A 25,917-nucleotide genomic window follows, 5' to 3' on the forward strand; every position below is an offset into this window, starting at 1 on the left:
AGTACTTACCAGGGACCTGATACAGTATTCTTTTTTAAGGCAACAACCTGAACCCAGTTCCCACTGTCAAAACTCTTCTCGTCTCTCAACTGACAGAACCAGAACAAACCACTGAGCAGGGCTTCCAGGAGGAGGTGAGGTTTCTAAGAAATAGCAAGTAAATTTCTTCCCCTCTCCATTTCTCAACTATATATTCAATCTGTCCTTTCCACTAGGGACCCTTAGGATCAACAGTTTCCTTGTCGCTTGTTGCCCTGCCACAATTATAACACTTCCTATGAGAATACTTCATAGGACATATTCAAGTATTACTTTACATTAGAGACCAAGGCTAAGATCTGAATTTCTATAAGTTTTCCTTGGTAGGTATCTTATTTTTCCCCAGCTTTATAATCAGGTGATATAAAAAGCATAAGTAAAATGCTGAAAATTGATCACCAGACTCATAAAAGCAGTCTCTAAATTATTTGTTCCTAAGAAACAGCATTTCCAATCTCAAAGCATCTGCTACTTCACAAGGCAAATAAACATGACCTGTCTATAATCCCAGAGTGCCCTGAGGATGGCTGAAGTTGGTCAGAGATTCAGAAAGCTGCTCCCCTCCCATCTGAAAGGAATTCCCACTTCGTTCTTTCTCCAACCTTTGTACTCTGGCCCTACCCTCTGTCTTACCTCACTCCCACACTTCCAGGTAGAAGTGGGAAGGCTTTCTACCCACCAATATGCATCAGCCTGTTCCCAGTTGAGTTCAGTGATGAATCAGTCAGCAAAAATTTATTGAATACCAGTACTGTGTGAGACTAGATTAACCCCCTTTCATTACCTACATCTGCATAGCTCATTAAGAATGAGGAACATTACACTTTGAAAACACATACTGTAGAAATGCTGAATAATAATGATAACTAATAATAACTTGTCAGCCTAAGAAGAAAGCAGACTTTACTAAGGTGGATAAAATTACCTGTGGAGTACAATGCATCTACTGAATAAAGTGAGTCAGCACCCACACACTTGTGCTATTTGTAAAGGTAGTATTCTTTATTCAGCTTTCAAAGCCTATCTGTTTCTCAAACACAAGGCCTTTGAGAGCTTTTCCTTTATAATATACTTGCAACATTGTCTTTTTCACTGGAATAATTTCAAGTTATGGGCTCTTTTCCCAACAAGATCAAGTAGGGAAAAAATGTGAATATTCTGTGTGCGATTTATTCATTCATTCCTTCACTGACCACGTGTTGCATGTCTTCCATGCCTAAGGCATTATTCAAAGCACCGAGATGCCAGGGTGAATAAAACAGAGTTGTGCCCACGAGTAGCTCACAATTTAGAGGGCACCACAGTAATTACAGCAATTAAGTGTTAAAGATGCCATGACAGAAATTTGCAGTCATTATAGTAGAGGCCCAAAAAGCCAATACAGTGGGTTCTACCTGTGAAAGGTCATAAAAAGCTTCACAGAAGAGATGACAAAAGGTGACTTGGCCAAAAATGTATGACATTTCAGATCCATAGTCAAACATCGCTTTTCTATACATTCTGTCACTGATACAAAAGAATTCGTTATTTCTGGCAGTAATAATAGACGATCTTGGAGATGTGGTATTGGCTTGGTCAACTTGTGTGAGATGTTTTTAATTGAGGTTTGTGGTTTGTATATTCTCTACAGAACAATTCACGGTTACTATCAAACTTTTCTAGTTCTCAGATGGCTTATCTACAAAAACAAAATAAAGCAATGGTCTCAACTCATTCTACAAAAATTTTCTGGCCCAGTATCTACTAAATTTGCACATCCTAGAGTTATGCCTTCACTATTTAAAATATATCTGGTGAAATTTGAGTAAACTCTATAGTTTATAGTTTTGTACTAATGTTAATTCTTCCTTTTGAAAATTGTGCTGTGGTTATGTAGATATAAAAATAAAAGAACTTGGGTGAGGGAATATATAGGAAAGCTCTGTACCAATTTTGTAACTTTTCGGTAAATTTAAAACTAGTTCAAAATAAAAAAACAAATAAATGTACATGTAAATAAACATATGCATATATGTATATATTTACCTTTTTTATGAGATTAATGCTATTCATAGTGTTTTCCACAAACTCTTCATTACAAATTAGACAAATTAAATATAGAAATTGAAAGCAAAAATTTAGAAACTTTTATAACAAATTAACATTTCCACAATATCTAAGATATGATCATTTTCCTAGAAATTTAATTTTATTGCATTTTTAAAGCATCAATCTGTGTAAGAGTTCTCCAGAAACAAAACTAAGAGGATGTGTGTGTGTGTGTGTGTGTGTGTGTGTGTGTGTGTGTGTGTGTAGAGAGAGAGAGAGAGAGAGAATTTATTTCAGGAAGAGTTGCAGTCCAAATGTAGTCTACCAGCAGAATTCCTTGAATTCCTTCTTGCTCAGGGGAGTTCAGTCTTTGTTGCATTAAGACATTCAACTGATTGGATAAGTCCTACCCACAATATAGAGATAATCTGCTTTACTAAAAGTCTACTGACTTAAATGTTATTCTCATTTTTAAAAAAAACCTTTACAGAAACATCCAGGATAATGTGTGACCAAATATCTGGGTGCCATGGCCCAGGAGTGCAGTCACTATAGGACCATTGCTCTAATAATTTTCTACACAAGTAAAGTGATCCTCTAGGTGGGTGGTGCAACAAAAGCTGCTACCTTACACAGATCAAGAAATGCCAGATATTCAAGCTGGATTCAGAAAAGGAAGAGGCACTCAGGATCTAATTGTGAGCATTCTGTGGATATTGGAGTGCTCCAAAAAATTTTAGAAGGTCAGTCTATGTCTTATAGACTACAGTAAGGCCTTTGACTGTGTTGAATATAAAAAGCTATGGCTGCTCTGAAAAAAAATGGGTATGACTCAGCACTAGATTGACTTGATGCATCGCCTGTATTATGGACAGGAAGCCACTATCGGGGAAGAATATGGAGAGACAGAATAGTTTCCTATAGGCAAAGGTGTCAGAAAAAAGGGCATTTTATCTCCCCATTTGTTTAATAATTTGTATGCAGAACATATCATGCCGAAAAACTAGGCTAGACTCAGAGGAAGAAGGAGTGAACCTTGGTGGAAGAAATATCAATAACTTAAGATACAAAGATGACACCATGTTACTGGCAGAAGTAGCAATGATTTGAAACGACGTCTGATGAAACTAAAAGAATATAGTGCCAAAGCAGGACTGTATTTGAACATCAAGAAGACAAAAATCATGACTACAGAAGAAATACACAACTTTAACATAACCAAGGAAGATATTCAAATTGTTCCGAATTTTGCTAACCTTGGTTCAGCCATCAATTCAAATGGAGACTACATCCAAGAAATCAAGAGAAGGCTAGGAAAGAGCAGCAATGGAAGAATTAGGAAGATCACCAAGGGCAAAGCTGTGTCATTAGACACCAAGGCTAAAATCATCCACACTCTGGTATTCCCAATTACCATGTATGAATGCAAAACTTGGACAGTGAAGAAGGCTGATAGAAAAAAAAAAAAAAGCATGTATTCATTTGAAATATGACATTGGAGGATACTCCAATCTGTAGAGCTCTACAGATACTCTAGACCATCAGAAAAATGAGCAAGTGCATCTTAAAACAAATTAAGTCTGAAATGTTAGTGGAGGCAAAAATGACAAAACTGAAACTTGTCCCATTTTGGGCACATCATGAAAAGACTGGATTCTTTGGAAAAGACAACAATGCTAGGAAAAAATAGAAAGCAGCAGGAAAAGAGGAAAACCAACTATGAGGTGGATTGACATGAAAGAAGCCATAAACATGAGTCTACAGGAACTGAACAGGGCTGTTGAGGACAAGGCATTGTGGACATCATTCATTCACAGGATTGACAGGAGTCAGGGCCAACTCAGCAGCACAAAACACATGTGTCTCAACCAAATTAATACACAAAATTAACCATCGGATAGTCCGTGACGGATTGGAATTTTTTTTAAATGCCCTTCACTGAAGATAATTTGAGAAGCATTGTACAACTTCTAGTAGTATACCAAATAATCACATTAATAAAGAAATAAACATTTAGACTAAGAATGCTCATTTTATATGTGAACAGTGGAAAAGACTAGGAGCAGTGCCCTGGCTGGTATGGGGAAATAGGATTGAATTACTTTTTTATTCTCACCAATGAGCCTAAGCCATTAAAATCCACCTTTGCCCATTGATACAATTTTTATTACTCTAATCCAGAAGTTTCCAAACTTTCTCTATTCTCGGCACCTGCGTATGTCAGTAATTTTTTCACAGAGCCCCTAGGCCAAAAGAAATACCTAAGAGAAATATCATTTATGTAGTAGTTAGTTTCCAACAACATCTCTATTTGGAAAAAATACTTAATGCGTAAATTGAAAAAAAAATTTTTTTTATTCTTCACCAGAGCTACTTATAAGAGAATGCCACTTGGGCACTGAATGTCTTCTCAAACCTTGGTGCCTAAATAGACCCTACCACCTTCATCTTTTGGTCCACACTGGTTTTTCACTTGGTCTTTGCATTTTACAACAACTGCTAAAAACCCCACTTTTCAACGATAAGACGTCTTTAAAAGGAATGGAGAAAAATTTAATGTTGAAACTGTAAACTATCTTGACCTAGTAGTTCACTTGGTGTCCAACAGATGTCAAATCTCACCACGTATTTCTCAACATTTAATATACGCCACGTGCCCCATTGAGTTGGCTGTGGTGTCCTGGACACCTAGAGCACAGTTTCGGACTCATGGCTCTATTCTTTTTCCATTTTTGATTCTGTTCCCTCACTTTCAGAATATAAGCATCTACTTTAAATGTCTAGCAACTACCTCTGTTAAGCCTGGGGTTAAGCAGAAGGTAACATTCACTGTCATGTTATAACTCTGACCTTTTGCTGCTAGTACTCAAGAAGCTGTGTATTCCTTCTTGTTCTTTGTCTATGGTGACGGTTATAGAAGACTGGAAGGCCTTAAATGGCCAGTCATCCCAAATATGTGCCTCCAGGGAGCATAACAAAATCTTTGCCTCTGTTATATATTTAAATAAGAATAGTTTTTAACTCTTATTTTTTAATAGACAATTAAATCAAGACTGAGAGCAGTATAAAATAGATATAATTTTATACCTTTCTCACTAATTTTTAATCATTCTCACTAATTTCTAACAATTCTCAATTACCTCTTAATCTAATCCTGATTTTTCCACTCAATTGTATTTCTTTCACTTCCCTAAATTCCTGTCATTGCAGTCAAAAGTCCCTTGGACCATGTGAGTGGCTCTGATAGTAGTATTTTGAGACTTAGGCATAGCTTGAAATTGAAAGCCTTTTTCATTCGGGTTCAGTATCTTGTGTTCATCGTTATCGTTGAAATATGAACTATTTATCTTGTTTGGCTGGTGTCAACAGTTGGAGAGATGGCCTCCCTCTGCCTCCTGTTTTTAGCTTTTTCCTGATTCATTTTCTTTAGGCAGAGAAAAGGAAAGAGAGAGAGAGACTCATATATTTCTTATATCCCTGCAAGATTGTCTCTTTCTGGCATCAACAATAAAACCTCTCTCTCTCTCTCTCTCTCTCTCTCTCTCTCTCTCTCTCTCTCCACCCCCTCTACCTTTCTATAAAGATCTTCTAGCTTCTTTTATCTACCATTTACTACCAGCTACATGTAGTTGATAACAATGTGCCTCTGATATTTACCTATTGTCTTGTGATGGAGACTACAGTCTCTTTCCAGGGATAAATTCAAGCTTTTTTAAACATACTTTTTAAATCTTCTTTCCTAACAAACAGAACAAAATTTTAGACAGTGGCACATAGAGTGGGTTTGCACTCAAGGACAAGTATCTGAAGCCAGAGCACAGGCGAGCAGTGCCCTCCACTGCTGCTCCCACTTTCCCCAGCCTGATGCTGAACTTCCCACTTCTTTCTTGCTGGACCTTTTCTATAAACCAGATGTCAGCAAAAATATTGGATTCTTTATACTTTAAGCTGTTTAACATTTGAAAGTGTTGAAAGAGTTAGGCACATTATTCATTCAACTGTAGCTACTTTCCAATGACCTGGGGGGATTAACAGGATACCTGTTTGGAGCAGGTATCTCAGAAGCCACCTCTCTGTGTTTAGAATCCAACTGGCACACAGCCCTCAGTGGGAAGACTGATGGATGGTGTTCAGTAAAAATTAAAAGCCTAGGGAAAGTACAGTTCCCTGGGCCAGAACAAAGCAGTTGAATAATGGCTCCTTCGGAGGATAGAGGTGGGAGTTTTTTCTTGCCTTGTTCCTGGGGAATAAAAATGAAGTCAAAACTTCTTTGCAACAGTGACTAATTCCTCATCAGAGGGCCTCCTGCCTTTGTACAGCTAATTCCATGGGTGGTAAATGAAAGGTCTCTCAAAGTGAGAGCTGATAGAGGAAGAAACAGAAAACGTACAACCGAGTCCCTAACCATTACCAGCACTGTAAAACAGGAGGAAATTTTCAGAAGCAAAAAAGAGGAACCAGCCCACTCCCAGATCTCCCTCAGACACGTTTTCTTCCTTTCTGACTCATTGGGTTTCTTTAGGAAAGCCTGGTGAGAAGGGATTAGGAAGCAGGCAAGGAAACCAGCCTTTTCTGGCAACATGGGGCATTTTGATTTCAGATTCTGCAAATCTTCAAGAACAGACACAGTGTGCTAGTGTTCTAGGCTGGAAGCCAGCAGCAGTTCAGCTGCAGATGAAGCACATCAGATGGTTGGTGCTGTCAGCCAGAGACCCAAGGACTTTCCTGGGGCTGCACCTCACGGAAGTTTAAAGATGTCAGGGACAGGTTTGCCTTCTGAAATATGCAAATGTCACCAGCCGGGAGTGTCAGATGCCAAGAGGCATCTGAAAACAGTTCTCCATCTGGTAATGGGTTAGGCTTCCTGGGACACAGATTAGAATAGTTTGAAACAAAGTGACGGAAGCACCGGCTTGGCTTTTCAGATATTGTTATGGTCTCTAGGTCATTTCCTGCCTTTGGAATTTATTTCCTTTCCAGGTTCAACAAAACCAGATGGTGACAAGAAAGAGGTTGGGATTTTTCTTTGCCTTGGGCCCAGTAGAGGGGCAGCTCTGCTGTGGTTGCATCCTCCTGTGCTCCTGTCTGTTCACACTGAACCTGGTAGGGGGGAAGCCTTAGGAATAGAACAATAAATTAGGGAAGGGAGCCACCTCCAGTTGAGTCAGATGAATCCCCCTTGTTCCTAGAAAACAAAAAGGAAAAGAATAAATTGGGATGGTTTGTGGAGGGCTGCTCTTTACCACCAGTAAAGGCTGGAGATTAAAATGGAGATTAGGATGGAGATTCAGGGCTGCAGCCCCTCTTGAAGGAAAGAGGCTGAAACCAGCTCCACATAGCCCCGCCCCCTGACCTCCTGGAGTCAGCCTGCAGGCTAAGTAGGTACTCAGGACAATGACATATGCTTATACAATAATGACCTGCTTTATTTTATTTTATTAATAATAATTTCCCACAAAAAAAAAAAAGAATGAAGGCAGCAACAACTGTCTTCCTGGTAGCATTTTAACGGTCATTTTTGGGTAAGTGAAACCGATGCGAATCCTTATTGCAAAATCTCTCTGCAGCTCTCAGCACGCTCTGAACACCTCTTGAAGTTCTACAGTGCAGAGACATCCCAGAAGACAAGGCAAACCCTCTTAACTCCAAGGCTGGTCAAAACCTGATGCAGAAGCTGCTGCCACTGCTGTTTCTCTAAGTCTGAAAAGGTTTGCGCCTCTAGAGAGAGTGATCCACAGTCACAAGTTCCTTCTGAAAAGCCAGTTCATGCAGCCCTTGTTGGCAGGAGAAAGCTTGGGAAGTCTGTTCACACATTCAGAGCCCATCTCTCTCTTGACAGAGAGATTAGAATTCACAACTTTAGAGGATAGGGTCATTTTTGCCCCCATTCCTCAGCCTGAGCACTGCTAATCTCCCGTCAATGCAAAGGAAGTGGCGGCCAGTGTCATCTTTTATCTTAGTGCTGCTCAATCCCCAGAAACAAGAACCAAAACTCCCCCTTCCACCACCACCTTGACAGGAGGCCTGGTTATTACTGTGCTCAAGAGCGAATCAAACTGACCTTTCTGAATCACAGTATCTCATCGTATATCCACAGAATGGCCTCCTGTGACCTTCACAGTGATGGCTCCAACATTTAGGAAGTTCCAGGGGAAGTAAGTAACTAGGGACACAGATGGCTCTACAAATGGGTGGGGTCAGGAACACCTGGAGGGGATGATTTCTGAACCACCAAATATGCTCAAGGGCCCCAACTTTCCCCCACAAAAGAGTACTCTGGTGGATTATGTTTTCATGAGAAAGTGTACTCCCAGGGCGGGTAACTTTGTAAACCATTGCTTTTAAACTTTAGTGAGTCTGATTGCACAGGTCTGTCAGGGGGTGAGGAATCTGCATTTTTATTAAGTCCACCCGCAGACGTTGGTACAAGTGGTCTATGGCCCATACTTTGGAAAACAATGCTGCAAAGAATTGTGAATCATTGTCACATTAGCATGGGTTAACTGGTGATACAGGAGAGCATTGCGCCTGGACTCCAGGCCAGGCTTTGGCACTCTGTGACTAATTCTCCAAGGTTGAAACCTAGGTGACCTCTAAAGATTTATTTGGGGGTTGGTTTCTAAATGCTGTCCACAAAGCCTGCAAAGTACGAAGGCTGACCCAAAAGTCAGAGGAACCAGGGCTTCTCCAGCATGCCCTGCACACTCACCAAAGTTCTACGGTGCAGAAAACTCCAGAAACCAAGGAGGACGCTGTTGCCCAGAGGGTGCAGATCTGGTATTCGAGGTCTCGGGGTACAAGAACCACAGCAGTAGATTCATCTCCTTTCTTTGCCCTCAGTCGTTTCCACATAGGGAAAAGGGTAAGGGAGAAGAATAGATGTATTTAGTGCTTTATATGCATTATCTTTTCTTTCCATAATATTACCCATTTGATATTGTATTGTACTGTCTTCTAAAGATGAACATTAAATACTTCATGACCAAGCATTTCCACTCCTACATGTGTATCAACCAAAAAACATGTACAAGAATATTCGTAAATCATACATATTATACAAAATCTGGAAACATCCAAAATGACCATAGTATAGCAATGGATAAATAATTATGAGATATTACTGAAATGGAAAACTTCAGAGCTGGGTTTTTTTTTTTTTTAAACAAACGAAGAACTATTGCTGTGAACAACAATGTGGACAACTCTCATATAAATGGTGTTGAACCAAAGAAGTCAGACACATGTTAGTATATAGAGAATGACATACAGTTGTCCCCCTTACTCACAGTTTTGCTTTCCACTGTTTCAGTTACCAACGGTCAACCAAGGTCCAAAACTGTTAAATAAAAAATTTCAGAAGTACACAATTCATACATTTTAAGTTGTGTGCTATTCTGATCAAATCTTGTGACATCCTGTTCTATCTTGCTTGGGCTGTGACTCATCCCTTTGCCCAGAGTAATCACACTATATATGCTCCCTTGCCCATTAGTCACTTAGTAGTTGGCTCAATTTTCAGATCAACTGTCACCATGTTACAGTATTTGTGTTCAAGTAATTCTTATTTTACTTATAATGCTTCATTCACCTTACTTCATCTCATTAGGTAGGCATTTTATTATTTTATTTTATTTTATTTTATTTTATTTTATTTTATTTTATTTTATTTTTTATTTATTTTTTTTTTTTAAAAAAAAACAAACTTCATATCAGTCAAGGTAAAAGATAGAGAGATTGTATTTTAAAAATAGTTTCCCAGATAAGGGGATTAGAAATTATCTTAAAAATTTTGGTAACAGTACAGGATTATCAAATCTGAAACTTGTAAATCTTAACTCATATTTCTACATGCTGTATGTAAAAGTTGTATATTTTAATAAACATGCTACGCACACAAAGAATATTTACCAGCACTTTTGTTAATATTGATTTGGCCTTAGCCTTTTTTGGGGATCTCTCTACTATACCAGTCTCTCATTTGCCTGAAACTGGCATTCTGCCTTGCAAACATCTTTGTTCATTTCAAAACTTAGTGACTCCTACCTCCATTATTACATGTATTTTTTTTTTTTGTTTTCAATTACAGTTGACTTTCAATATTATTTTATATTCATTTCAAGTGTATAGCTTAGTGGTTATACATTTATATACTTTATGCAGTGATTCCTTGATTAGTCCAGTACCCACCTGGCACTATACATAGGTTGCAACGTTATTGATTCTATTCTGTATGCTGTATTTTATATCCCCATGGCTATTTTGTAACTAACAATTTATATTTCTTAATCCCTTCACATTTTTCACCCAGCCACCCACTGGCAACCATCCATTTGTTCTCTATATCTATGAGTCTATTTCCGTTTTGCTTCTTCATTTATTTTGTTCTTTAGATTCCACATATAAGTGAGATCGTATGGTATTTGTCTTTCTCAGTCTGACTTATTTCACTTAGCAAGATACCCTCTAGGTTTATCTATGTTGTACCAAATGGTAAGAGTTCATTCTTTTTCATGGCCAAGAAATATTTCGTTGTATATATGTACCACAACTTCTTTATCTAGTCATCTATTGATGTGCACTTAGGTTGTTTCCACATCTTGGCTATTGTAAATAGTGCTGCATTGAACATAGGGTTGCGTATACCTTTTTGAATTCGTGTTTTGGATTTCTTCAGATAAATACCTAGAAGTGGAATTACTGAATCATAATGTAGTTCTATTTTTACTTTTTTGAGGAACTTCCAAACTGTTTCCCATAGTGGCTGCACCAATTTGCAATCCCACCAACAGTGCTGGAAGGTTTCCTTTTCTCCACATCCTCTCCAACACCTGTTATTTGTTCATTTATTGATGATAGCCATTCTGACAGATGTGAAGTGGTTTTACATTGTGGTTTTAATTTGCATTTCTCTGATGATTAGTGACATTGAGCATCTTTTCATTTGTCTATTAGCCATCTATATTTCCTCTTTGGAGAAATATCTATTCAGGTCCTCTGCCCATTTTTTAATTGGATTGTTTGGGGGTTTTGGTGTTGAGTTGTATGAGTTATTTATAAACTTTGGATATTAATCTCTTATTAGATGTATCATTGGCAAATATCTTCTCCCATTCAGTAGGCTGTCTTTTCATTTTGTTGATAGTTTCCTTTACTGTGCAAAAACTTTTTAGTTTGATGCAGTCCCATTTATAAATTTTTTCTTTTGTTTCCCTTGCTCGAGGAGACATATCAGAAAAAAATATTACTAAGAGCAGTCAGAGAGTTTACTGTGTTTTCTTCTAGGAGTTTTATGGTTTTAGTTCTTACATTTAAGTCTTTAATCCATTTGAGTTTATTGTTGTATATGGTATAAGAAGGTGGTCCAGTTTCATTTTTTTGCATGTATCTGTCCAGTTTTCCCAACACCATTTATTGAATAGATTGTATTTACCTCATTATATATTCTTGCTTCCTTTGTCATAGATTAAATGACCATATAGGTGTGGGTTTACTTCTTGGCTCTGTATTCTGTCCCATTGATCTATGTGTCTGTTTTTGTTATTCGCATTATTTTTTAAATTCTCAAATAACCCTGTTATCATTAGTCTCATTTTGAAGATGAGAGAATTGAGGTTCAAAGAGCTTGAATAACTTACCTAAGTTCCCAAGATCACACAGCTACTGAATGCTTGAGCTGAAATTTGAACTCTTGTCTGTCAAGGTCCCAGTTCCATGTTCTTTCCACAATACTATTCATAACTGAAAGTTTTGCTGTGGTCATTCTGAAGGCCTGGATGTTTTGAGACCCTCAAAATACTCCTACCTCTCCCTGACCTTCGTCCGCACCTGTTTGTTATCCATTCTGTTTCAGAATCTCACCTCATCCTTCATCTTCATTGCATCCCTGAGCTCCAACCAATCCCTCGGCCATGCTCGTATCTCATCCCCACAACTTCTTGACCCTCAGGGGTAAAATATGCCACCACCTAAGCTGGGCCCAGGGGGACTTTTCTGGTCCACAATTACTCCAGTCACTTTCTTTAATACCAGTCAGTGGTTTTTCATGCATTGAGAGTCCTAAAATGCTTAAGAGGCGAATGTGTACTTTCTGATTTGAAACTCTGCCCCTCACCCTCTACCCTCCTCCCACCCCAGATCTCCTCTCAAATCAGAGTGGAGATGCAAGAAACCTGAGTCGGCCAGTCTCCTTCTATTAGGAGATGCTCCCTCAAACCTCTACTTCTTAGGAACAGTGATTAATCTGGAATGCTGGGCACCCCCTAGTGGGAGTAACAGAGAGAGAAGACAGACTGCTTTGATGCTGTTAATAACCCACCCACCCCCAGCTTCCTGCCTCTCAGCGGCCTTTGCCTTCCAGCCCAACTCACTGTTCTTGAAATGATTCATTCTTCCCACGATGATTGGACCTTTTGCTCCATAAAGCCCTCCCTGACTTTACAGACATAATGAACTAAAATTAAACAGAAGGCAATTCAGGCAGAACAGCAGGAAGAACTTCCTATGGCAAGAGCTCTTGAAACTCTGAAATGCCTTATAAGGCAAACTGAGTAAGAGCTGCCTGCACTGGACAAAACAATAGAGAATATCTTGGAAAGATATTTTTGGAAGTGACGAGATTGAGAGAAAGGCTACTTTCCTGGTTTCAAGATCTATGTTTATGCCCACATCTGACACCTTCAGCCTGATTTCAAGACGTATATTAATGCCCGGTGCTATGTCTTACTCCTTCTAAGGCCAAGGGAACCCCCAACATTTACCCATTTTGAAATAAATAGATGAAGCCCTGTCCCAGCAGAGAGGCAGCCCATCTACACACCACAGTGGGACAATCTCAACTTTGTCATTATTTCTCACTCTTTAAAGATTACAGCCTTAGCCCCATGACAGAGGATGAGCCCTATTATGTTTTAAACAGTAGACCACTTTCTGAGTACCTACAATATACAAGGCTCAGATAGACCTGATCATATACATTTTTAAGATTTCCCACATCTCATTTCATCTTCTGTCCAAAGAATGGCTTTAATAAAAGATAGGGAGAGCTAAGTACAAGCACTAAGAATTCTTCTGGGCATATTCACAGCCCAAATTTTAGTTAAATATCTGATTATTTGCTCACTAGGCAGGGGTCAGCCAATCTCATCCTGTGGCCCAGTGCCTGTCCCTAAGGGATGTTACAATTACATAGCATGCCACCTTTGTATGACTTCTGTTGCTATGGTCTTACTCATTTCTGGATTTGAGTCATCGACTCGTTAGTGCCCATTCAAGTTGGCCTTTCTGATAAGTTCCCAGAAACCTGGCTCATCATGCTAACATTTCCACCGAAGGATTTTCTCCTGCCTCATCTTGAGCCTACTCTCTCCGACAGTCTAATCTCACAACTGCTTACAATGTTGATATCTTTTATCTTTTCTTTCAGAGGCATTTGATGATGTTCATCTCTCTGACAACCAAGAACTTTGGAAGAATCTCTACCCTCAGGCAATTCCATTTTTGTGTTCAGATTGGCAGCCTTCCCAACTCACCAGAGGCCAGGCAGAATGAAACTTTCTGTGGAGGGTTAGAAGACAAACTGGACATAAGTTCATTAGACATCTGGGAGAAAGAAGAAAGGTCAAGGATGCTCCAAGTTGGTCAGCCTCTCAGCCCTGACAGCAGAAGATGGGACCCCTTCCCGCATAACTTGGGCTTGAATTAAAGGCATTTTTTTAGTCTGAAGACCTTTGGTCTTCACTCTGAATAGAACACTCAAAGGGTGGAGTAAGGTTCTCAGCTGGCGGGAAGGACACACTGACCTCTGGCCCAAGTGCTTTTGCCAACCTAGGAAGAAAACGCAATTGTGGTGAGTTAGCTAAGCCACCTGGAGTGCTTCTGTCAGTATAAACTGTTCTTATTCATGTAAGCTGATCTTGACTTTGTAAGAAAGGATGGTGATATGTTTATATGCTCAGAGGAGAAAACACTCTGGAGAGAGAATGAGAATTAAAAGGAATAAACCCAATTAGTAGCTGTTTGGGGTGGCTGAAAAAGAAGGAATCCTCAGGCAAGAGGCCCCAGCTCTGACAGTTAGAGATAAGGACACTTCTACTATTTCTGTCTCTATTTTAGAAGAAATAAAAACCAAATCATAAGTCTAAAAATGAAAGTCCATTCATCTGGGGAGAGAACTAAACAGTTACATTTCCAACAATATTGGGACTGCAAAAATAAACAGTTTTAACCTGCTAGTGGAAGTGTTTCTTGCCTGAAAACTACCAAAGAGAAGGTTTTAAAAAGTTATTCTTCATGCAGGTTAAGAAGCAATAATTTGGGCTGTCTATAGAGAGCTGGATTCCTAGCATTGGTTGCTTTGCAAGAAAAAGTAAAAGGTGAAAAAAAAAGTGAAAGGTGAGCAACTAGAGCAGTTATAGGAAATTCAGGTGTATACTTTGTTGATAAAGGTGAGGAAAGGGTGGTTCACCTGGCCCAGAGCTACACCAAACAGAAGTCAATGGTTTAGCAGTTTGGGAGGTGACCAGAAGGGATGAGGCTCCTGGATCAGGCCTTACAAGGACCAATACTGAGCCCCCAAGGCAGCGCTTGTGGGCAGAGGGACTGGTCTAAGCTGTCTGCCAGTGCCTACGGCAAGTTAGATATACATTATCTGCTACAATCCCCAAGAGAAGGGAGTCATGTGCCAGCTGGAGATGTCCCAGAAAAGACAGGTATGTAGCTCTTGGATGATGTCCAAGGAAACCAGGTGAGGGCTTGAACTCTGGCCAGAGAAACAGGGTGTGTAACACCTGAGGAAGCTGGGTGGGAGTTGTTAGACTACGCTCAGGCAGGGGAGAATGGGGTGTGGTATATCTATGAAGGGTGGGTGTGAGCATTCCAGAGCCTAGATAATGTTTATGGAAGGTGCTTCAGTAAATATAGAACACAAGTCACTCTGACTGTCCTAAAACTTTTTCTCTTCCTGAGTTTCTGGTTCTTTTAAATCTACAATATAAAAAAGTTCTCAATAAAGTTGAAGCATAGAGATCACCATAGATTGGATGAGATGGCCAAATCTGCAGCATAGAGCCAAGGAGACAAGGCAAACCCCGTGACTTGAGGAAGTAGATAGCTATATTTCCAAATCATAGTAAGTCAAGTTAAAGGAAGCACTCCAGGTCTTCCTCAACTTAATTTTCCTTTGCCCTTTCTTCTACTTATTTCCAGTGGTCTGATGGAGCCAATTTATACCACTTCTCAACTCCATGTTCAGTAATGCCATGTGGCAGCTCACCATCATCAGCCATGGTGGTAACATTTATACTATGGAAATTTGCAAACACTACAAATCAGAGGGGTTTTTGTTTTGTTTTGTTTTGTTTGGTCTGGTTAGCCAGTTATTAAACATTTACCAGTACACCATGGCTGTAACTGAGAGTTTTTAAGTGAGAAAGGGGATGGCGAATTGAAAGAGAACAATGTAGGAAGTTTGGGGAGCAAGTGCAGAAGCCCAGAGTGTCTAGAGGGCAGTGGCAGATTGCCAAGGTTGGTTCTGCTCCCCTCGGGGACACACACACCCCACCCCTAACACAAACTTTGGATTCCGTATTTCACAGTTGCTCAATAAGAACCTGCTCTGCATCTCTACAATAACACGTAGATATTGTTTGCTATTGATTTTAGGAGTTGTTTTATCTTCCCACTTGTATATTTTTCGAGGTTTATGATGCTGGCTATAATAACCTAGGTAGAGAGTGTTTTTCTTGTTATATGATTTAAAATGTTATCACAGAGATTCAATTCCTCTTTCACTCTTCCACTCCCTCCCACCCCCATATAACTATATGCACTCCCCTTCCTCTATATGTAGAGCTGGTTAATTATTATCACTCCCTCTACAGTACAGTTCTTTAACTTTAATGTACATGTAAATCACCTGGGATTCTTATTCAAAAGCAGATTTGCTTTCAGTAGGTCTGGCTGGGGCCTGAACTCTCCATTTCTAACAAGCTCCCAGGTCATGCTGTTGGTCAGCAGGTCACTCTTTTAGTAGCAAGGCTCTAGACTGAACCTGTCAATCCATCTACATCTTTGAAAAGGACAGCCTCTCACAGGAGATTGGACCGGGAGTGGAATTATAATCAAACAATCAAATCTATATGCCAGGTGGGGTTAGATTCTCTTTCAAGAATTGGAACTAGAATGCTGTCCTAGCCTGAGTCCACCCTCCCTCACCCCTACACTGAGGGCCTGAGACAGAAGTTTGCATACTGTAATTTATTTGGGAATCCCAGAGAACAGGCATGCAGGATACAGGGAGTGAAAGCAAAAAGAAAGAAAAACCAGTACACAAATGTATTATTGAATTGACCATGGCAACAGGTGTTCAGGGTCCTGTGGGACCTGTTAATGGGCCTTCTGGTATACATCTCAGTACTGTCTCAAGCATTTATCCAGCCTTTCCTTTATCAAAATACCGATTAAATTTTTGTTGACCTTTATCTTCCAGTTTTCAAATGATTACTGGGTTCCTTAGCATCCCCTGAAAGTCACCAATAAATTTTAATTTAGCGTGATTACGAACTTATGAATTTAAATATATTTAATGTACGTCAATCCATTGTAGTTATTATTCTAATTGATGCTCAAATTATCTCATCTTTGGTCAATGGAAGCATATTTGCATTGGCTCCTGAGTCTTTTGTTACAACCTCGTAGTCTTTGATAGCTTTCTTCTTTTCTGGTATTATAAAATATTCTAGAGTGGCTCTATCCAATAGAACTTTCTGTGATGATGCAAATGGTCTGTTTCTGTACTATATGATACTGTAGCCATGTGGCTATTAAATATTTAAAATGTAGCTAATACAACTGAGGAAATGAATCTTAAATTGTATTTCATTTTGGTTAATTTTATTTTAAATAGTTACATGTGGCCAATTGCCACCATATTGGACAACACAATTCTAGAGTTTAATTATTTGCGTAACAAATGAAGAAATTTAAGTACAAAGCAGCAAGATTGTCTATGATAGAATTAAATCCTCATCATTAGATAGTGCAGGGACTGACTGCATCAAAATAACCTGGGAAACCTTTGTAACATACTGGTTTCTGAGCCTCATATACATTTTTTGTATATGATTCATTAGGTATTTTGGTAGTGTTCTGGAATCTGTTGTTTTATTGTTGTTATATTAGTATTACCATGTGATTCTGATGAGCAGCTGGGTTCAGAAACCGCTATATCACATTGCTAGAAGGTAATATTTATGTTATAGTCATAGTTCATAGAAAAACATTCCAGTCAATCAACCGTACATCTTTAACTCTATGTGGTCAGTGTTAGAACCTCTCAGATGACCACAGAACACTGCTACTTATATAAAAAGGAGCTATAGGTATTTGTGGAAGCTGCTTCTTTCTGGCTTCAGTACAGGCCTTCTAGCTGTTATAACACAAATATCATAGACTGGGTAGCTTATAAACAATAGAAATTTATTTCTCAGAGTTTTATGTCTCACAGTCCTGGAGGCTGAGAAATCCATGATCAAGGCACCAGCAGATTCAGTGTCTGGTGAGAGCCCACTTCTTATATGACCATGTTATCATGGAGGCCTCTTTTATAAGGGCACTAACCTCATTCATGAGGGCTCTGCCCTCATCACCTAATCACCTCTCAAAGACCCCGCCTCCTTATACCATCAATTCAAAGGATAAGATATCAGCCTATAAATTGAGCTGTAAGTGCGGGGAACACAAATATTTAGATCATAGCATAGCCTGCATTCATCCATAATTTCAAAGGAGTAAAGTCAAGCCAGGAGTGGACAGCCTTTATCCTCAGACAGCTCTTATAACCCATTGAGCCTCTTGTGTAAGTCAAGAACTGTGAAAGGTCTAAAATCTTACCTTGCTAACACAATAACAAGTTAGCCTACCACAGATTCACGGATGCCGGAAGAAGGCACAAGACTCCTGGGCCAAAGACAAAGGACTTTATTGTACTCAACACAGCAAGCAATATGAGATTCATGTTCATGTCAGTTCCTCTTGCTCCAGGCTCATATTGCAAATGCCTGTGAGGAAGTTCATGTTGACACCTGCTGTTCACTGCATGTATCACCGCATCTGTGCCAACCTGAAGAATCTTGTCCTTGATTCTTTGGTTGAAGAGAAGATATATGACTAGTGTGCTCTTTCACAGAACTTGGTTTTCAAATAAATATATTAAAATCTCCAAAAAAAAAAGAAATGGGGTGACACAGTAGATACTGTACACACAGTAGGTTTCCACCACAGCCGAAGAACCCCAATCTTTTATAATGAACTACAAGCAAACTTGCCCATCTTCACTCCAGACAGAAGCATTGTCTTTATTATAATGTACAGCAACAACCCTTCCCTTTGTTCCAGAGGAAGATACTATCTCTATCTGCCAAGGCTGTTTAATACATGAACATTCTTGAAAATAATAATTCTCAATAAAAGACTGTCAATGCCTCTGCTCGAAGAAACACAGAAACATAAGAGACATACAGAAAACAATTTGCCCACTGTGTACACCCCAGAGCACTATTCTTGGTCCATCATTAGCATGGTGAACCCTTAGAACTTGAACTGAGACCAGGGTACCTATATAGAGATCCCTCTTTTCCCTTCCAGCTATGATGACTTTGAACTTGGCTCTGTCCCCTGGCAGGAGATAGTAATGCATGAGATTACCAATTTATTATAAAGATTTCATGAGATTATAAAGATTACATGAGATTATAAAAAATTACCACAAGTTACACAGCAGGTCCTCTGTAAACATTAACCATTGCTATTATCACTCTATTATTAATGCATTCTATTAATTTTCTTATCATAGCAGATCTGCTTGCTCATATAGAACCCCAATACCCAATGGCTTCTTTAGATTTAGTTAAAATTCCCAATCCCAATTTACACCCTTCCACTGCAACCTGAGAGCCAGTTTGGGTTTGTTCTATTCCAGGAGTGGGCCACTTATAGCCTATAAGCCAAATCTAGACTGCCACCTGTTTTTTGCATAAAGTTTGTCTTGGAACACAAATACATTCATTCATTTACATGTCGTGTATGGCTGCTATAGTGCTACAACACCAGAAATGAATAGCAAAGCCTAAAATATTTACTATTTGGTCCTTTGCAGAAAAAGTTTTCCAATCCCTGCTCTATTCTATTTAGAAGCTGGGAAAATCGCTTCCACCTCTTTTCATTAGAACAGCTCCACAGTACTATTAGTAGAAAAGCCATCAATTTAACCTTTTAAGAGCAGTGCTTTCTATTGTCCTTCTCTGAATTGGACTGGTCCATTCAACAAGCAAAACACTAATAAACTTTTTGTATAAGATTATTAGCTTGAAAACAGAAGACTATTTCTAAAGGAAACTTCCTTTTATTAAGGGATTTTATCAGAGTACTTTTTTAAAAATTAACCTTTCAAATAGGAGTAAATATAGATAGAATTTATCACTTTCATTTCTCCACAAATATCTTTGACATGTTAATAACCACCTAATGAAGACAGACATTAAATGAATATTTATGATGGCCATGGTTGAAGAATATGGTCCATGAACTGTGCATTTAGTAGTCCTAGATTTCAGAATGGAGTCATGAGATATAGTTAGTCATTGTAATTGAATATGTATTGAATGACGAATTTACATTAGGACCTCCACAATGAGGATGTCCATACGCACACAGAATTTTCAAATGTTTTGTGAAATATTCTTTCATAACAGAGAAAGTTATTTGAGAAACCCAACTCCAACCAAACAACACAGACACTTTCATCACGTTCAGAGTTCAGCCTTCATCATAGACTCTGAAAACAGCCACAAGCCCAAAAGTACAAAAAGGATGAGTGGGGAGAGAGTGTTTGCTAATTAGTGTTTTTTCGGTTATAAAATCAATATAATATTTTAGAAAATTTTTTTTAAAAAGCTTCCTTTTACCCTATACCCAAATACAGTTGTTTTCATTTTTGTGTACTCTCATTTAGTCTTCAACCAAATGTGTACACATTCTCATACAGTTGACTCTTATTGAGAGTTTATTCCATGAAAAACAATGTTTAAAACATGCACAGCGATTTACCCACACTGATGTTCATCCAAAAGTATCAATTGCATTGTGCATTAGAGCTGCAGGCGGCTCTCAAATGTCATTGTACGTTGGCATTTCTTGGGAATGTTTGTGAAAATACTTAAGTTCTGGGCCCACTGCCAAACCTCCTGATTTCATTAGCCTGGGGTGGGGTCTAGGGTTGGGTATTATTTTATTTTAAAGTTTCCTAGATGATTCTAGAATGCAGCCAAATAGAGAGCCATTGATCTAGCCCAATGCCTTGATGTTACAGGTCAAATACTGAGCCTAGGAATGTGCTTCTAGCCTGTGGCCCTTTCCCCAGACCTACGCTGCCTGGGGAGCCAGCAATCACAGTAAATGAACAGCCTGTTGAAGACCTTGTATGAAAAGAAAAATACTTGAGCTTCCCTTGGCTGGGCAGGTGGGGGTATATTCCAGGGTTCTGAGAATGAGGATTTTTAGCCTCTTTTACAGCATAGATAAAACTTTCTTGAAATAGTCAAGATCTCTCTGTCTATTCTTATGGGACGTGGTACCATTCCTTAATTGGAGTTGTACTTTTGGCCTAGATAGTATATAGTGTGCAGCTGTATGTGATTGTGTTCTCTTGGCCATCCAGTCCTCAGTTTAATATTTAACAGGATGACCATTATTTAGAATTCTCCTGAGAGAGCAAGCTCCCAAACTGAAGATTTGACATGCTCCCTCTTTGCTCTTTTCCATGTGGCCGAAGTTTAAAAAGCTTCTGTGTTGTCTTTGCCTTTGGGAATTTTCTCTGGAGCTGAAGATTAATCATGATGCAAATATTGAATAGTTTGAAAGTTTGAGAAAGGAAGGAAATTTGTTTAAGCAATCCTGTTGTTGTAGTTTAAATGAAAGATAAAAAACAGCTGTTGTGATTGGACCTGCATTCAAATTTTACTGTGAGGTTTGTGTAACATGAAATTATATTTAATTCTTCTTTGAGATTTATGTGTGCCTTTGCCAAAACCTATGGGTTCCCATAAATCTCCAAATACATCGACCATCACCCAGCCCCCAGATCTAAAGGCCATTCTGGGAAAAGACAGATTAAAATATTTCTCTCTCAGAATGTTAGTTTGACTGAGATGTTATTTAGATTTTTGAAATAGCCCAAATGCCTGGGGTGGTCTGAAAGGAAATGCTGCAGAGTCTAATGGTCACTAATAAATAGGGCAAGTCATGCTCACTCGGGCACAGCCCAAAGGAAACAACAAAGTCTTTACTCTTATCCTGAAGGTCAAAACTCCTTGGCTTCACTTGTCATATTCTCTCTCTCTCCATGTCCTCATGGATCTCTGAACAATAGACTGCTAGTTAATAATTCTTTATATTAAACTATCCCTGTTTAAATCACTGTGTAGTTTCTCTTTCCTGATCTGACCCATACTGATACTAGGCCCTTGGCTAGACACTGAGTTCCCCAAAAGCAGAGGACAATGCTACAGGGCTGGGGACTGGGGGGTGAGACAACCAAGGCACACAAGTTCATGGAATTGTGGTTCATTCATGTGGTGGGTGGACGCCTAAGTGTGGGTGCCTCCTCCAAGGCAGTGGCCTAGGTCCCTTGTTTGCCTCACCCTTAGTCCAGGCTCTGCTAGACTTAGCCTCTTTCTTTTCTTTCCTTCTTTTCCTTCTTTCATTCTTTCCTTCTTTTCCTTCTTTCACTGCTTTCCTTCTTTCCTTCTTTCCTTCTTTCTTTCCTTCTTTCCTTCTTTCCTTCTTTCTTCTTTCAGCTATTTCCTTCTTCCTTCTTTCGACCTAACTTTCCTTCCTTCTTTCCTTCTTTCCTTCTTTCCTTCTCCCTTCTTTCCTTCTTTCCTTCTTTCCTTCCTTCCTTCCTTCCTTCCTTCAGCCTTCCTTCCTTCCTTCAGCCATCCTTCCTTCCTTCCTTCCTTCCTTCTATTCCTTCAGCCTATTTCCTTTCTTTCTTTTCTTTCTTTCCTTCCTTCTTCCTTCCTCTCTCTCTCTCTCTCTCTCTCTCTCTCTCTCTCTCTCTCTCTCTCTCTTTCCAGAGTTTAGTCTTGCACATTCCAGAGAATACTAGTTAGTATATTGTTATGGGCTGAATGTCGCATCCCCCCACAAATTCATATATTGAAGCCCTAACCTCCAGCGTGATGGTATTTAGAGATCAGGCATTTGGGAGGTTGTAGGTTTAGATGAGGTCATGAGAGGGAGGCCCTCATTTTAAGATTAGTGCTCTTATAAAAGCGAAGACAGAGAAAAATCTCCCCCAAAATACTCCAAATGCATTCACTGAGAAAAAGCCACGTGAGCACACAGAGGCCAAGAAGTAGGTCTTCATCAAGAACAGAATCTGCTTCCCAGGCTCCAGAACTATGAGAAATAAATGTCTGGCAGTCGAAGCTAAGACAGTGGTCAATTAGCATTTTACGAAAGGTTAAATAACCTTCTCTTTCTCAGAATCATTTGCCTAATTCTGCTTAACAGAAACAGTTGAGTCTAGAGGCAGTATAGCCTGGTGTTCAAAAGTCACTTTAAAGTCTTGTAGACCCAGGTTCAATCCTAGCCCTACCATGACCCTGGTCTACTTACTCTCTGTGCCTCAGTTTCTCTAACTGTAAAGTAGACTTAACAATAATACCTACTTCATGAAGTTGTGGAAAGAATTAAATATGATTATACATATGAGGGACTTAGTTAGCTCGGTGCTCTCTATTAGCTCGTAGTATTGATAATAAACTAAAGTCACTCCCCAATAAATTAACCCAAAATTCCCCCTAGTCTGAGTCACAAAATGATGAAATAAAAACCAAAACCCAGTTTGCCAGTAATTAGTTTTTCAGAGGGGGCGCCTAAAGTCATAAAAGTCGAACATTGCCTCTCTCTGTCCCAAGAGCCAAACAAAAGCCAAAGTAAACAAGGTTTGGGAAGGAATGTAAAAAAACTTAGCAATGGCATGGATCTCCTTTCGCATGAGAGAAGGTTAGATTAGAATAAATATTCAATCTGGTTTTTTTTGTTGCTTCCATTTCAAAACGTTGAAACTTTATTCAGTTCCATTCAATGAGAATGTTTAGTGCCCCTTTCATGTTCAAGAAATTAGGCTAGTTATTGAAGATGCAAAATTAAGATATCCTCCATGCTCTCAAGCAGCTGAGGTATAGAGATAAGCACGTAAACCAAGCAAAGGTTATTCTGAGTGATGGTTACTGTCTAACTGAGGTGGAGTTCACAGGCTCTGCAGGAGGGAAAGGGCAGGGACCTGGCAAGGTCAGAGAATCCTTCCCAGAGGAGAAAACAGTAGTATCTGCACTGCTATGGCGCTGCTGAAGTGGAAAGGGAAGAATGACAGGCATTACTTGCATTTTTTCAAGTGACTAGAGCAAGACAGTCTTTTGTCTGAAGCTGACTCTTAGTGTATTTGCTCGTTTGGAACCACTAATATTGACAATGATAGCTACTACTTATTGAGTACTTGCTGTATACTAGGCATTTTACATGCCATAATGTATTTTCATTCTAGTCCTTCTAAAACTCCTGAAGGATAGGAATTATTACCACCATTTCACAGATGAAACTGAGGCTCTGAGAGATTAGGTAACTTCTAGCCAGAGTTGTGGAGCTGAGGCCACCTTCCCCCGCTCTGCGCTTGCCCTGCTGCTGTTGTCTCTGTCCAAGTTCTTGGACTCCACTTTCTGCTGGAAAATCACACGGGCCAATAGAGCATGTCTAAACCTAAGCAAATCTGACCTAAATTTCTTCATGTAACACTGTTATCTTCATGAAACTACTATTATAGGCCAGATTCAGCCAGCTTTTATTCACAACCAAAAATTACATTTTAACAGAAAAATAGAGGTGAAAACCAAGCCCCATGAATTTATTGCAGCTACAAAGAATAAGACAAGAAAATGTTCTTGGATTTTATACCATTCTTAGCCCAATAAATAAAGCTCCCCGCACAGAGCCTGACATAGAATGGCCAATTACAAACCCCGCTTCTGTCTCCCTCCCTTCCTCTGGTACAAGCTGTGGAAATGAAACAGTGAGCTGTGCAGGCAGATCAGGAAAAACTCCTACCCTAAGACAACTGGATATAGCAGGGGTCCCCAACCTCTGGGCCGCGGACGGGTACTAGTCCATGGCCTGTTAGGAACTGGGCTGCACAGCAGGAGGTGAGCAGCGGGTGAGCAAGCGAAGTTTCATCTGTATTTGCAGCTGCTCCCCAGCTCTAGCTTCACTACCTCAGCTCCACCTCAGATCATCAGGCATTAGATGCTCATAGGAGCACCGGTCCCTGGAGCCAAAAAGGTTGGGGACTGCTAAGATAGAGAATTACAGGCCTATCACCCACAGGCATGAGTCAAGGCTTTTTCCAAACCACCTCTTGAAAGATACTATTGCCAAGTACGGTTTCATCTAAGAACTGACCCTGCCCCAGAGCCTTCTATTCACTTGGACAAGGACACTGCATAGCTGAGAGGTCACTTTCAGTCAATAGGTATACTCTCCATAGTCCCTTTAATCAAGACCTGTATTGATGCTGGAGATAAGCTTGCTAAGAGTAGCCAAAGGGTAGGGTTGGAAACTATGGAACTAGGATAGGAAAAGTAGACTACCTAAATTGGGAGCCCCTGGAACAGCTTTACGAATAGCCCCTAGGAATGGCTTAGAGGTGGAGGTTATGGGGAAGCAGGGCATGTTATATCATGAGGTATCTAACTAGATCCTGGTGGTCCAAAATGAAAATTTGAACATACGTTTCCTGATTTAGGAAGGAATAATGAGATGAAGAGATTACTATATGCTGAGCATTCTGCCTGGTACATAGGAAGTACTCAATAAAGAAGAGGTGCCACTATTATTATCATTAAGATTTTGCTCTTTGTCATTAATACTAGTTTGTTAAGGATGTTATACAAGTACAGTGTGTCTGTGTATATACGGCTGCTGAGGTGGGTATTGTGGCAGGCTGCAAATGGCCCTCCCAAAGATACCGGTCCTAATACCTGTAAATGTTACCTTACTTGAAAAAAGAGTCTTTGCAGATGAGATTAAATTAAAGACCTTGAGATGGAGATTATCCTGGATTTTCTGGGTAGACTCTAAATGCAATATCATAAATGTTCTTATAAGAGAGGAAGATTTCATTCACACACACACGTGCACGTGCATGCATGCACACACACACAGGCAACGTACAGGTAGAACAAAGAGAAATTCGAAGATGCTGGCCTGGAAGTTTGATGTGAGGCAGCCACAATCCAAGGAATGCCAGAAGCCACCAGAAGCTGGAAGATATGAGGAACAGAGTCTCTCCCTGAGCCTCTGGAGGAAGCACAGTCCTGCCAACACCTTCAATTCAGCCCTGTGTTCATGAGCTTGGACTTCTGGCCTTGAGAACTGTGAGAGAACAAATTTCAATTGTTTTAAGCTACCAAGTTGGTGGTACAGTAGCCATAGGAAACTAGTACGCATGTTAACTGGCTTTTCAACCTGTGCAAGATTTATCAATAAACTGTCATCCAGCATAAGTCCTAGCTAATAGGTATTTATCGGACTATGCAGTTCCAAAGGTATAGACAAAGGTGTGCCAATAAACCAGTTCTCTGGGGGTGAAAAAAAAAATGCCCTGATTTTCAACAGATGTCAATTCCCATGGTATAAATACTCCTACTGTGGCCCAGTTTTGGAGGTGTAACATCTGGCCCACACCATTTCTTAGTATTTAACCATCAGCTTTCACACGCTAGCAGGAGTCAAGTTCAG

General features: G+C 39.6%; 1 protein-coding gene and 1 long non-coding RNA gene across 4 annotated transcripts in view; one reads left to right on the forward strand and one right to left on the reverse strand.

Moving 5' to 3' along the window:
- The first annotated feature begins 74 nt into the window (after nt 1-74).
- Nucleotides 75-13,643, forward strand: LOC120621749 (uncharacterized). Its single transcript, XR_005658288.1, has 3 exons — nt 75-134; nt 7,635-7,775; nt 13,490-13,643. It is a non-coding gene; the product is annotated as an uncharacterized LOC120621749 (long non-coding RNA).
- LOC120621747 (atherin-like) overlaps nt 4,404-25,917 on the reverse strand; it is a 64,030-nt gene continuing 42,516 nt past the window's right edge. Inside the window, exons 2-6 of one of the 3 annotated variants that reach the window (XM_039887355.1) lie at nt 13,866-13,890; nt 13,596-13,665; nt 9,354-9,403; nt 8,777-8,902; nt 4,404-7,252 (exon numbers count right to left, since the gene is read on the reverse strand). In XM_039887355.1, the coding sequence (XP_039743289.1) occupies nt 9,387-9,403; nt 13,596-13,665; nt 13,866-13,890 (112 nt within the window). In that variant the 3' untranslated portion in view covers nt 4,404-7,252; nt 8,777-8,902; nt 9,354-9,386. Of the gene's footprint in view, nt 7,253-8,776; nt 9,404-13,595; nt 13,666-13,865; nt 13,891-15,377; nt 18,207-25,917 lie in introns of those variants that run through there. The other 2 variants (XM_039887357.1, XM_039887352.1) reach the window with 2 other exon arrangements.

This window comes from Pteropus medius, unplaced genomic scaffold, assembly GCF_902729225.1.
Source record: "Pteropus medius unplaced genomic scaffold, Ma_sr-lr_union100, whole genome shotgun sequence".
NCBI classification, from domain to species: Eukaryota; Metazoa; Chordata; class Mammalia; order Chiroptera; family Pteropodidae; genus Pteropus; species Pteropus medius.